At 40.7% G+C, this 14,929-nt stretch overlaps 1 protein-coding gene across 1 annotated transcript in view; it reads left to right on the top strand.

Annotated features, from left to right (window-relative positions):
• The window catches only part of LOC135473688 (uncharacterized), a 56,719-nt gene that overhangs the window by 32,145 nt on the left and 9,645 nt on the right, over window positions 1-14,929 (top strand). The window contains exons 3-9 of the mRNA XM_064753554.1: window positions 6,643-6,779; window positions 7,444-7,576; window positions 10,421-10,690; window positions 11,280-11,517; window positions 12,230-12,365; window positions 12,636-13,477; window positions 14,787-14,901. Coding sequence (XP_064609624.1) covers window positions 6,643-6,779; window positions 7,444-7,576; window positions 10,421-10,690; window positions 11,280-11,517; window positions 12,230-12,365; window positions 12,636-13,477; window positions 14,787-14,901 — 1,871 coding nt within the window. The remainder of the gene's footprint in view (window positions 1-6,642; window positions 6,780-7,443; window positions 7,577-10,420; window positions 10,691-11,279; window positions 11,518-12,229; window positions 12,366-12,635; window positions 13,478-14,786; window positions 14,902-14,929) is intronic.

Here is a 14,929-nt window from a genome sequence, read left to right as displayed (position 1 = left end):
GTTTTGGCTGTCATTGAGAAATGATGGTTTTTGTATATGCATGCATGTCCTTTATGAAGTCATTATTTCAAAACACAATGAATCAGGCATCAGGAGACCTGGCCTGTCAAGAAGTATATTAATATATAAGAAGCAACCAATCCCTTGTGCAGTAAAACTCTTTACTGAGGAATAAAAGAGGTTTGTCATTCACAAACTGGAGGACTAAAGTGTGCAATAGATGATTAGGTTTAAAGTACTTGTAGGCCTCTCCCCTGTTGATCAGTGGCCAAGTGTGTTGCAAAAATCATCAACTCACCCCTGAGAAAAATAACCCAAGTGACGACAGATTCTGTGATAGGGAGACCTAGTTCCGTACAGGGTGTTAATTAGCCTAGATACCTGGCCCGGTGTCAGCAGATGTCAGCTGCCATTAGCACTTACATATATGTTTCAAACAGATTTCTGTAATGATATTGACCTTCAGATAGGAAATTATGGTATTCTTTCTTTGGATGATGATTAATGTTTGATGAAATAATTTTTGAGGGAAGAATGTACTTTGAAAAATTAGCCCTTAAGTCATCTGTATGGGAACTCTCAGCTGGAAGGTGTGGGAGCTGTCAGCTGGAAGGTGTGGGAGCTGTCAGCTGGAAGGTGTGGGAGCTGTCAGCTGGAAGGTGTGGGAGCTCTCAGCTGGAAGGTGTGGGAGCTCTCAGCTGGAAGATGTGGGAACTCTCAGCTGGAAGGTGTGGGAGCTGTCAGCTGGAAGGTGTGGGAGCTCTCAGCTGGAAGGTGTGGGAGCTCTCAGCTGGAAGGTGTGGGAGCTCTCAGCTGGAAGGTGTGGGAACTCTCAGCTGGAAGGTGTGGGAGCTGTCAGCTGGAAGGTGTGGGAGCTCTCAGCTGGAAGGTGTGGGAGCTCTCAGCTGGAAGATGTGGGAACTCTCAGCTGGAAGGTGTGGGAGCTCTCAGCTGGAAGGTGTGGGAGCTCTCAGCTGGAAGGTGTGGGAGCTCTCAGCTGGAAGGTGTGGGAGCTCTCAGCTGGAAGATGTGGGAACTCTCAGCTGGAAGGTGTGGGAGCTGTCAGCTGGAAGGTGTGGGAGCTCTCAGCTGGAAGGTGTGGGAGCTCTCAGCTGGAAGGTGTGGGAACTCTCAGCTGGAAGGTGTGGGAGCTGTCAGCTGGAAGGTGTGGGAGCTCTCAGCTGGAAGGTGTGGGAGCTCTCAGCTGGAAGATGTGGGAACTCTCAGCTGGAAGGTGTGGGAGCTGTCAGCTGGAAGGTGTGGGAGCTCTCAGCTGGAAGGTGTGGGAGCTCTCAGCTGGAAGGTGTGGGAGCTCTCAGCTGGAAGGTGTGGGAGCTGTCAGCTGGAAGGTGTGGGAGCTGTCAGCTGGAAGGTGTGGGAGCTCTCAGCTGGAAGGTGTGGGAGCTCTCAGCTGGAAGGTGTGGGAGCTCTCAGCTGGAAGGTGTGGGAGCTGTCAGCTGGAAGGTGTAGGAGCTCTCAGGTGGAAGATAGGAACTCTCAGCTGGAAGGTGTGGGAGCTCAGCCGGAGGGTGTGGGAGCTCTCAGCTGGAAGATAGGAACTCTCAGCTGGAAGGTGTGGGAGCTGTCAGCTGGAAGGTGTGGGAACTCTCAGCTGGAAGGTGTGGGAGCTCTCGTGGATTTAAACTGGTCTTAAACTAATTACCATGGATGAAGATGTCTGGGATTAAAGTCATCAATGACTACATTAGGCTATGATTTTAGATGTAGTTGTTACTCAGAGAAGTGGTGGTAAAACGATATAGCCACTTAACAAAGAGGAAGTGTGGCTACACATAGGCCATTCCTGAATGGATGTATGTGAAGATGATTATATCTTGGAAAATAGCATTGTCCTCGGTTAAGGCAGCTGACACCAAAGTTTTGAAAATTCAGACAAAAATGATATTGAATTAGGAAATTTCTACATTGCCTGTTGATATTTAGAGGCTTATTAAAGTTTACCCTGCAAATAATTTTAACCAGCCATTTATTGGGTCAATCAACATAGCAAGAAGCTGGCTGCCAGGAATGGGGGTGTTGGGATGGGGTAAGGGAGGGAAGAGAGAGGGCATTACGTATATGTTGTACAGGCTGATATTAACATGGTCTCACTACAATAATTATAAATTATTGCTGATATGACTGCTGTAAGTATTGTTTACTTCATGCTTCATGTTTATTATATGTATACATCAGTCTTCATGTGTATTACATGTGTACATCGGACTTCATGTATATTAAATGTAAATATCAGATTTCATGTGTATTATATGTACACATCAGACTTCATGTATATTAAATGTGTACATCAAACTTCATGTACAGTACATATGTACATCAGACTTCATGAATATTACATGTATACATCAGACTTCATGTATGTTACATGTACACATCAGACTTCCTGTATATTACATGTAAACATCAGACTTCGTGTACGTTACCTGTATACATCAGACTTCATGTACGTTATAAGTATGCATCAGACTTCATGTATATTACATGTATACATCAGACTTGTCCAGTCAAATGAACATCATATTCATTTATTTTTTCTGAAAACATTTATCTTGGATACCCATGAAACAATCGGCATTTGGATCTGAATTTATAACTCAGATAATTTATAACTTTGTATCAGATTATGATGATGGTATTTAGGCTGTGCTGTAATTTTTGGAGATGAGGCGTGGGGGTGTAGAAAGAGTGTAGAGATGTTGTGTTCAGTTGTGAAAGTAGTGCACCTATAGCAAAGCTTATTTCATGGGTAAGAACCCATGTGAATGAACAACAGCCATGTTGTTTGATGTTGGGGGCCGGGCTTATGTGTTCTTGAAAACAGAGCTTTAGTTCTGCATGAACCAGGAGTAGTGCTTAAGCCCTTGGGCTTTGGCTCTGATGGGAAAAGTATGTCATGTGGCAAATGGCACTTAAATTGTTCATGGCGTTTTGGGCACATATAGTGGTAAATTCTCCTGTGCCTCAGGAATCCAACAGGGAAGCAGTGCCTGGGGGAAGGGTAATGTTTGGTTTGCTACAATAGGAGAAGAACTTGAACCAGCGTTTGTGAGCATGGATGACTTCTGATTTCCTGCAATCAGTTCCTTGCACAGCAAGCTATGTTTATTAATGTGAAAATATCAGTGTATTAGGGTACTTATATCAGAATGAGCATAAAAGGAAACATATATGTTTTTTATATACATATATGTAATGTCCCTAACCTTCGTCTCCAAGTCATAGAATCATTAAAATGCTAGGCTTTATGTTGGTAACACTAAAAATTCATGTTATTTTACAAGCATTTTTTGCTGCTTTGACCCATTTTTTTCTGTTCATAGAATATGCATCTATCAGTAATGCATGCATGCATCCAGAAGCCATGGCAGATGTATCATAATTGTAAGCCTCTGTTAGAGTTAGCGACTTCAAAAGACCTCGGAGAATAACACGACCACCCAAACAGAGGTGCTAGTCAGCAACACTGCATGTGCAGATGTCGGTGGACCCACCATGAAGTCAATTGCGGGACCCACCCGCAATGAACCTACGTAAAATGGTTCTACCAAATGTTTTTTCTTAGCATTTGTTACAGTTACATACAAATCAAAGCGATAAAATCCTAATTAAATCTGTTTGTTTAACAGTTGGTGGTATTCACTTGTGTATATAAATTACATGTATTATGTAAATATGGTCCAATATTTAGGTGCAACAACACTCTTTCCGCTGTCCTATTGAAATTATTCGGATTTTTATTATTTTTTTTCTGTGTTTTTGAAAGCGTTAACAGTTGTAAAAAGAAAAGTTTTCATTGGATGTTGTTGAAATTTTGTGATTTTAGGAGCAAGGTTACGAGGCAAATTTTGGCCATTTTTGGCTATCTTTGGTCAGGTGACATGACGGCCATCTTGGATTTTGATCAAAACCTTTAAAAATCTTCTTCCCAAGAACTAACAGACACATTCTTTTGAAAGTTGATATACTTGTAGAGTGATTCCAGTTAGAACAAGTTTGAGCAAAATCTTATCATTTTTGTTGATTCGGAATCTACTTTTGGATTATGTCTATCTATATAACTTTTTGAGATATGGTCAAAAACTTTTTTCAGTCATGTAATTTCAATGGCCTGTAACTCGAGAACTACGAAAAATACAAGTCTGAGACATACACCAAATTGTAGCCCAAAACATGTAGTTTGTGCTGCCCAACAGATTTGAGCTGCGATTTATCGCTAGAAATATTTAAATGATGCCGCCCTACTTCAGAAATAGAAATGTGTAAGCCGGTGCATTTAACATAGACTTTGGAGGTAACTGTGCATTACTATACTTGTGCTGCAGGGAACCTACCCCATAGATCGGCCTCCTGTCACTCAAACCATGAAATGAACAACTCTCTCTCCTCTCCACATTTATCAACAGACAATTTTCATGGGTAATTCTCAACAATCCGGACGGCATTCCCCCATACCACCACCCTATCAGGAACATAAGTCCAAAGCCATGATGCAATATACAAAAAATGTCTGTCCACACACGTACTTTGAGTCGTGACGAGCCCAAAACACGTTACTCTTACTAGACCAAATTTAACCATTAAAGAAATATCTTAGTTTCCAATTTCAATTCAGGACCTTACATGCCCATGAGGAAGAGACAGGCTTTAGGATGCTGCACAGAAAAGTAGCTATGAAACCGTACACCATGGCTTTGGACTGACAACAGCTTATTCACCTTAACTATTTAAACCAAAATTTCATATCTTCATTGTGTCCTGACATTTCCTGTCACCTACATGCTCTCTGTCCTCGCTCTCCAAATTGAACTGAGCCCAGGCAAGCCAGATGGGACACTAGAGTGGGGTGATTGCACACCATGTTTCCAGCAATGTGAAATGTACGTACTTAACCAGGTGTGGTGATTGTCAAGGCCTATGATATCTGATAGTGTGGGGTTCAAACTCATTTGATTATTTTTCCTATGTGTCATGCTTTTTCCTAATGCTGCCAGTTTTTGTAAGTACTGTTACAATTTTTAGATGCAGGTTGAATGTGTTGAATTGTCCACTGTCTAAGTACTTCGACAGTTGAATAAAGCTATTGGTAATTATGTGTGTTAGCATTAGCTGGTAAACAAATGTTTTCCAAAGCTTAATTTTCTGATCATGTCAGATTAGTTCAGTGCATTACTTTGTGTTAGCATCTGTTCCTAAACAGATGTTTGCCAAAGCTTAATTTTTCCTATCGTAACACATTAGCTTAGTGCATTACTTTCACAGTGATTTCTTATTTGACATTCAATTGGGCCTTGATGTTTGGCCACCGGTGTAGCTGTAAGGAATGTAACAGCTTTAATTTAAAACTATTTTAAGTATTATTTATCTGTTTATTTGATAGGTATTTTACGCCGTAATCAAGAATATTTCACCTATACGACGGGCCAGCCCAGGGAAACCCACAATTATCCACAGATACGTTAGTATTAAGATACCAAGTTACAGATCTGCAAAAGTATAATTCTGTTTTCATTTGGTATGAAAATGTACTAGAGGCTGTAGAAACGGCTGAGCAAGAAGCTGCTGTATCAGTCACATACTGACAGTTACGCAGGATGGGGAAATTGTTAGCCATTAATTGTCCAGGATATCCTCTCTTATGACCTAATGTGGAGTACAGTGTCATCCACAGCTCTTGGCCTAGTTTGACCAAGCGGCGTATGACATTTTTTTATGGTACATTTGTCATACAATATTTGGTATGTCACTGTTACTGAACCATTTTCCTATATGTGCGATTATGGTACATGTATGACATGTTTGTAAAAGTGAGCCCTGTCACTGATTGGTTTGCAGTTGTGTGGGAAAAGCTCCCGAAACATTTAACATGTTGACAGTGGGGTGTATATGGATTACATTAGCCGATTAACCAAATAAACATAGCCAGTTTTGCGTAATTTAATCATAATATATCCTGAAAGAAAACTTAACGAAGATTTTTAATGAAGATTATCCTGAGAAAAGGAGTTTTCCTTGCAAATTCTGGTACAAAAGTGACTTTATGTGCTAGTGATATTTGTATGTGATCTGTTGTTGCACATATTTTTTCACTTTAAATATCAAGAAATTACACCTGTGTGGGCTGGGGTTATATTGGTTAAACTGCATACTTTGTAGCTTTCAGCTTTGCGGCTATCCAGTAGACTTTATATGGTTTCTGGTGTCCTTGAAAGTCCACATAGTGAACTTGAAAAACACTTTGAATGATGCATGTGGTGTATGAAGCAACATGGGAGTTGTGCATGTTATTGTGTTATTTGTTACATTTCTACTGACTACAGATATGTGTAATTTTCACACACAAACACATAGATACATACATATATATATATATATATATATATATATATATATATATATATATATACTGTGTATACTGAGAATAGACATACCATTTGTGTATCAGAATGCAATGGAACATGGATCTTCTGGAAAATATAGAGGTCATTTGTGCTCTGAAAATCATTAATAGTCTTTTAAAATGTGATAAGAGGAAATATTATTTTTGTGATGATAGCAGGATATAATGACATGCATTGTAGCATACAAGTTATGCTCATTGTTTTTTGTTTTGTTTTCTTACAGAGACGTCAGATCATTAAGATGCACCTCCTCAAAGATAACAAGGGCTTAGGTATCCATATTGCAGGAGGACGAGGCTCTAGAAGGGGTGATATAGGCATTTTTGTGGCAGGAATCACAGAAGGGGGAGCTGCACACAAGTAAGAACTTCTAAATATACCCACATACTACACAGGCTTGTGTGAGAAAAAAATGTGCTGTGCTTACAGGCCTTTAAGTTTCGCCCGTGTGGGTTTGACTGCCGAGTTACTGTTGCTGTCAGAGATAATGGGCATTAATATTTAGCAGGTCACCTTGTGAAATGTGCACAGAAAGATCTTTGTGCCCAGAGGGAAAAAAGTGGCCCAGTGCATGTATATGTTTGGCGTAAACTCATGTCCATTAGCACGGAGCCAGATGTATGAATGCATGCCAAGAATGCTTGTGTATGTAATCTAAGTGGGGAGTTGATCAGAGCTGGTTTCCCCTCCATTCATTAGGGAAGCTTTACAAATAAAAATGGTTGAGGATGGGCGAAGAGAGGTGTTAAAGGGTCTTTATCTTCAGAGTTTATATTTTCAGCACTTTACACAAATAGAAGTGAAGATTATTTAGTTGTTAAGTACGACGGTAAACCCTAAGCACTCACTCACTCATATAAGGATTAATTAATATTGACACAGGTCTACAAATAATGTAATATTAAAAAAAATGTGAAAAAATCAGTTGGAAATTGGAACTAGTTTCTAGTGTTTCTGATGATACTCATAGTTTCATTTCAAAAAGAAGAGGTGATGATATTTGGAGTTTGTTTATTCGTTTTAGAGATGGACGTTTGAAGCGAGGTGATGAGTTGTTGATGCTGAATGGGCGTAGCCTAATCGGGTTAACTCACATGGAGGCCGTGGAGATGCTACGTACTTCACCGCGCTTAGTGCAGCTTGTTGTGGCATCAAAGGTAAAGTATAACTGGCCATCACAGGATGGTGGGTTAGGGTTACAATGGCCAGGTGGTCTAATGGGTTCTCCCTGGAGGTTGGCCTTATTACCTCATCACAGACAAAACCATAGCAATTATTCTGGATTATGTCCTATACTAAAAACACCTTTAAAATAAATAAGAGCAATGCACAGGTTTGAGAATTTAGTCAGACATCAAAAACCAAGTACAATTAGCTTATATAAGGTAAATGGTTCTACTTCAACCTGACTTGATATGACATGTAACTGGTATACAGTAACACTTCAGTCTGATCTGCTATCACATGTAACTGGTATACATGAACAGTTCAGTCTGACACTGTTGTCACTTGTAACTGGTATACAGTAACACGTCAGTCTGATCTGGTATCACATGTAACTGGTATACACTAACACTTCAGCCTGACACTGATATCACTTGCAAATGGAATACAGTAAGACTTCAGTCTGATCTGGTATCACATGTAACTGGTATACACTAACACTTCAGTCTGACACTGATATCACTTGTAACTGGTATACGGTAAGACGTCAGTCTGATCTGGTATCACATGTAAGTGGTATACACTAACACTTCAGTCTGACACTGATATCACTTGTAACTGGTATACAGTAAGACGTCAGTCTGATCTGGTATCACATGTAACTGGTATACACTAACACTTTAATATGACACTGATATCACTTGTAACTGGTATACAGTAAGACTTCAGTCTGATCTGGTATCACATGTAACTGGTATACACTAACACTTCGATCAGACACTAATATTTCTTGTAAATGATATACGGTAACACTTCAGTCTGATCTGGTATCACATGTAACTGGTATACACTAACACTTTAATATGACACTGATATCACTTGTAACTGGTATACACTAACACTTCAGTCTGATCTGGTATCACATGTAACTGGTATACACTAACACTTCAGTCTGACACTGGTATCACATGTAACTGGTATACATGAACAGTTCAGTCTGACACTGTTGTCACTTGTAACTGGTATACAGTAACACTTCAGTCTGATCTGGTATCACATGTAACTGGTATACACTAACACTTCAGTCTGAAACTGATATCACTTGTAAATGGTATACAGTAAGACTTCAGTCTGATCTGGTATCACATGTAACTGGTATACACTAACACTTCGATCAGACACTAATATTTCTTGTAAATGATATACGGTAACACTTCAGTCTGATCTGGTATCACATGTAACTGGTATACACTAACACTTTAATATGACACTGATATCACTTGTAACTGGTATACAGTAACACTTCAGTCTGATCTGGTATCACATGTAACTGGTATACACTAACACTTCAGTCTGACACTGGTATCACATGTAACTGGTATACATGAACAGTTCAGTCTGACACTGTTGTCACTTGTAACTGGTATACAGTAACACTTCAGTCTGATCTGGTATCACATGTAACTGGTATACACTAACACTTCAGTCTGAAACTGATATCACTTGTAAATGGTATACAGTAAGACTTCAGTCTGATCTGGTATCACACGTAACTGGTATACACTAACACTTCAATCAGACACTAATATTTCTTGTAAATGATATATGGTAACACTTTAGTCTGATCTGGTATCACATGTAACTGGTATACAGTAACACTTTAATATGACACTGATATCACTTGTAACTGGTATACAGTAACACTTCAGTCTGATCTGGTATCACATGTAACTGGTATACACTAACACTTCAGTCTAACACTGGTATCACATGTAACTGGTATACATGAACAGTTCAGTCTGACACTGTTGTCACTTGTAACTGGTATACAGTAAGACTTCAGTCTGATCTGGTATCACATGTAACTGGTATACACTAACACTTCAGTCTGAAACTGATATCACTTGTAAATGGTATACAGTAAGACTTCAGTCTGATCTGGTATCACATGTAACTGGTATACACTAACACTTCAGCCTGACACTGATATCACTTGTAACTGGTATACAGTAAGACTTCAGTCTGATCTGGTATCACATGTAACTGGTATACATTAACACTTCAATCAGACACTGATATTTCTTGTAAATGATATACGGTAACACCTCAGTCTGATCTGGTATCACATGTAACTGGTATACTAACACTTTAATATGACACTGATATCACTTGTAAATGGTATACAGTAAGACTTCAGTCTGATCTGGTATCACATGTAACTGGTATACACTAACACTTCAGTCTGACACTGATATCACTTGTAACTGGTATACAGTAAGACGTCAGTCTGATCTGGTATCACACGTAACTGGTATACACTAACACTTCAATCAGACACTGATATTTCTTGTAAATGATATACGGTAACACTTCAGTCTGATCTGCTATCACATGTAACTGGTATACACTAACACTTTAATATGACACTGTTGTCACTTGTAACTGGTATACACTAACACTTCAGTCTGATCTGGTATCACATGTAACTGGTATACACTAACACTTCAGTCTGACCTGGTATCACATGTAACTGGTATACACTAACACTTCAGTCTGACACTGATATCACTTGTAACTGGTATACAGTAAGACTTCAGTCTGATCTGGTATCACATGTAACTGGTATACACTAACACTTCAATCTGACACTGATATCACATGTAACTGGTATACAGTAACTCACGAACCTGTGAATAGCCGTGAGGCGTCTGACACTGTGTTGCATGGTGGCCAGAAGATTGTCATGTCAATCATCTAGGCTATATAGCCATTTTCAAACATTTATCCAGTGAGCAGGCCAGATTTCCATTTCTATATGTTGATTGTGTATGTTTCAGCTCCGCAAGTCGGCCTCGGTGGCCTCCACATCTTCCTTCCTGTTCCCCAGCAAGCCCAGCTCCTTTGCCTCGTTGGATCAGGTTTGTGATACACTAGACCAGTCATGTGATCAATCCCAGGGCTACCCTGAGGCACAGTCAGACACAGAGAGCCTGGGGGGCAGGCGGCCCACCCTGGGCACTCCGCCCAGCCTGGGGAACTCATCTGTTCCTGAAGTCATGGCCCAGACCCCTTCAGGCAGTGTGATGAAGCTGGAGGATTTGCTGGAGGTGAGGGTGAAATACTGATGGGTGGATTGGTGGTAGGATGGGCACAGGTTGATTGGGGGAAGGAGTTAGGGTAGATGTCAGAGGTGACCCAAGTTGCTAAGTCAGAGTCTCTTGGGCATTGTAAGGTTAATATTTCTGTACTTTACAGATCACCTAATTCATAGTTAAAAAAGACTATACTGTTGCAATTGACTAAATTCTTCTGATGGAATCTTATGAGTACCACTAGATGATTTTTGGCATCGTCAAGTGGGCAGGCACTTTGAACCAGCTTTGAATTGACCCCATTTGCATCATTGATCAGAGCAACATTGATATGGAGCACAGCGGAGAGGAAGGAACATAACCTATATTCCTCTAACTTGATCATTGTTGTAACAGAGAATTGATTTTATGCAGCTTTTTGTGTGAAACAAATGAAAAAACAAATTGAGGAAGTGCCCTAAATTTCGCCCATAAAAGTGCATTGTTAGAGGCAAATAAATGTCACAGAACATGAGTGAGGAACATGATGTGCAGGTGTTCTAAACTTTGGCAAAATAAGCAATGTGAGTCTTAATCACAAATTTGAAAATGTTTACCTTTCCAGAAATTCCGAGAAGATGACACAGACAGCATGAGTACAACAGAGAGTCCTTACATGAGCAGGGGGAGACCACTGTGTAACGGCCCCGCTCAGACGATCACGATTCTGAAAGGTGCTGGTGGAAAGGGCCTGGGCTTCAGCATAGTTGGCGGTCAGGACTCGCTCCGCGGAAGCATGGGCATCTTCGTCAAGAGGATCTTTCCACAGGGGCTGATCAGACAAGATGGACGCATTAGAGAAGGTAGGGGAATGGTGTTATCATCAACAGAGTCTGCTTTACTAAGTTGTCCCAAGGTTGTGTTAAGCACATTTACCATGTTGATGTATCTCCCCAGTAGGTGTTGTCATGGAGGTTTATTCTCCAGGCGCAAATTGCGGCTGCATCGTAAAACTGACCGGGTGACTAAGGGTTAGAGTTCAGTGTAGTTCTGAGTAGAAGGCAGACTGTGTGACCACTGGTTAAATGTGGCTACAAGATGCACCCACCAGATATGTACACTCTTGTAAACTACTGTAAGTGTCATTCTGGTAGCAAGGAGAATAGCATTTTTTGTAGTCTGTATGTTGTGAAAATTTGCAGGGTCATGGTTGTGTTTGCAGACTTACCAGAGATCAAATTGTCCTTGACTGTGGTAAACGTTCCTTAGCGTGCATGTATTCTATACTATTTATTACAGTCTCACCCCACCAACATGAGGGTTACTAACACTGTGTAACAAAGTTATCATGCAGAAGACCCATTAGATTAGCGCAGAAGGCAGGTGTACTGGTAACCGGCCTGGTAACTCCTTGTTTTCACAGCCAAACAAGAGGAGATAACCTAGTCAAAAGATGCAAATGGCATTGCCTTCATTATGTGGCACTATGCATCTCCTAATGTGACCATGATCCAGTGAATGAGTATTTTGTCTAATGTGTTAGAGGTTGTGACAGATCTTGTCTTGTGTTCACAGGTGATGAGATTGTGGAGGTCAATGGCGAGAGTCTACACGGACTGACTCACCAGGAGGCCACGATCCGCTTCAAACAGCTGAGGAAAGGGCCCGTCACTCTGACCTATAAGCGCCCCCTCCCGAGTCCTGCCTGCAGGTGGGTCACATCATAACTGACACTCAACAAATCATGTTTGTTGCCTTGGTATAACTGTTAGTGCCTCATCACAGTGTCTGACAGTTCCGCATTTTGGGGGAAGTCACATTTTCATCTGTGTCATTTTGATAGTTGGCTCATGTAAGTGAAAAAGATCATGTAAAATAAATAAATTTATGATAGTTTAAGGAAGTGAATGACCAAACTTTCGCAGTTCTTTTGTGTGATTATTTTGGATATGCACTGATACTGTTCTTTCTTTGATTAAAGTCCGAGGAGGTCACCAACCAGCTCCCCTGAGAGTTCCCCTCGCTGCAGACTGAGGCACATGCCCGACAGCCCCCCATTGGGTGTGCAGCAGGAGAAAGGGCACCCAGTGTCTCTCTCCTCTCATCATGACAGACAGGAGGACCCATTGGCAATGAGTCAGGATAGCCCTCCAAGCAGTCATCATGAGAGTCTCTTTGGCAACCCTCATGAGAGTCTCCATGGCAACCGTCATGAAAGTCCATATGGTAATCGTCGTGAGAATCCCTATAGTAACCGTCATGAGAGCTCCGGTGGCAACCGTTATGGGAACTCACAGAGTATTCAGCATGATAGTTCAATGAGTACTGATCAGGACAGTTCCTTTGGAAACAGTCATGAGAGTTCACTTAACACAAGTCATGAGAGTTCGCAAAGCAGTCACCATGAAAGTCCCCACGGTAACAGTTGCGGCAGCCCTCATACCAGTGAACATGACAGTAAGCATAGTAACTGCAGTGATAGTCAGCAGAGAAACTGTCAAGATAATTTGCATAGTGACAGTCTGGTCAACACCTCCAAAGGAAGTCCCCAGTCTCAGAATGTGACATCAAGGACTCACAGTCGCAGCTTAAGCGAGACCTCTAACCCAAGGACCCCACCCCCTGTACAAACAAAACCAAAGTACCACAGATCAGCCTACAAGCCTACTCTTTCGGATAGCTCCACCCATTCTCCACAAGCTGGCATAAAACCCTATCGTCAGAACAGCCTCTCTGATTCACCCACTTACCTTGACCACAAAGGTGTGGGAAAACAATGCGGACATTTTTACCCTGGTCTTATGGAGGTGATTCTGGTAAAAGGCAAGTGATAGTTCTTGTATCTGTAGCTTAGTCATGAGAAATCATCCACCTGTATTTAACATGACACGAAAATAAGAAGTAAGATCCAGCAACCATATCATCTTTATGAATGTAGGTACGTTATGGAGTAGCATTTGAGTGAGCTCCGATTGTAAAATGCTTGTGAAAATTCAAAGCATGCCACAACATGCTTGAAGAACTGACATTGTGCCATTATACCCAAATCATTCCTAATTCAGCCCCAGAATAGATCATGAACCCATGATACATACATGTAGCTGTAGAGTTTGTAAAGAACTATATTCCCATCAGCATTAAAATACTTGTTGCTATCTTGTAGTATATGTTCATGCACACCTAAAACGGGTTATCATACGATAACCTGTTGGGTAGCAAGGGAGATCACCAAGTACAGTTACTTGTAGCTGTTTACCAGTAGAGCTTAATTTTTACAGCTGATTGTCTCCCTTGGTAGGTTATCCTTGGTTGGTTGGTGTTTTATCATCATGTTTACGAAATAATGATTAGGGGTTAAGGATGTGGGAAACTGATCAGACCCTAAAGGAAGACTTGTTTAGGTGGAGGGCAGATACTGTTAGATAAGAACTACTGGGTTTACATGCAAAGGGCACCTTTCCAAGCATATAACTCTTCACAAACTCAGGATGTTTCCAACGGATAGTGGCAGTAAGAAAACAAGACAGAAAGACATTAATATATGAATGTGTTTAATATTTTGGTTGTAAGGAAATGTGACAGAATGATGTTATGCGAATGTGTTATTTGATTGTAACAGTGAGAAAATGTTACAGAATGATGCTATGTGAATGTGTTATTTGATTGTTACAGTGAGAAAATGGGACAGAATGACGCTATGCGAATGTGTTATTTGATTGTAACAGTGAGAATGTGAGACAGAAGATCATGTGAATGTGTTATTTGATTGTAACAGTGAGAATGTGAGACAGAAGATCATGTGAATGTGTTATTTGATTGTAACAGTGAGAATGTGAGACAGAAGATCATGTGAATGTGTTATTTGATTGTAACAGTGAGAATGTGAGACAGAAGATCATGCGAATGTGTTATTTGATTGTAACAGTGAGAATGTGAGACAGAATGACGCTATGTGAATGTGTTATTTGATTGTTACAGTGAGAAAATGGGACAGAATGACGCTATGTGAATGTGTTATTTGATTGTTACAGTGAGAAAATGGGACAGAATGATGCTATGTGAATGTGTTATTTGATTGTAACAGTGAGAATGTGAGACAGAAGATCATGTGAATGTGTTATTGTGGTTACAGAGGAGGGACAGGGCCTAGGCATCGGAATTGTGCGTAAAACTCAGAATGGCGTCAGTGATATGTATGTGCAGGATGTCCACAAAGGCTCTCCAGCACATTCTGATGGAAAACTCAGGTAATTCGCTACACAGCCACCAGGTGAA

This window comes from Liolophura sinensis, chromosome 8, assembly GCF_032854445.1.
Source record: "Liolophura sinensis isolate JHLJ2023 chromosome 8, CUHK_Ljap_v2, whole genome shotgun sequence".
In the NCBI taxonomy this organism is placed as follows: Eukaryota; Metazoa; Mollusca; class Polyplacophora; order Chitonida; family Chitonidae; genus Liolophura; species Liolophura sinensis.
This window is presented reverse-complemented; position numbering and strand designations above follow the sequence as displayed.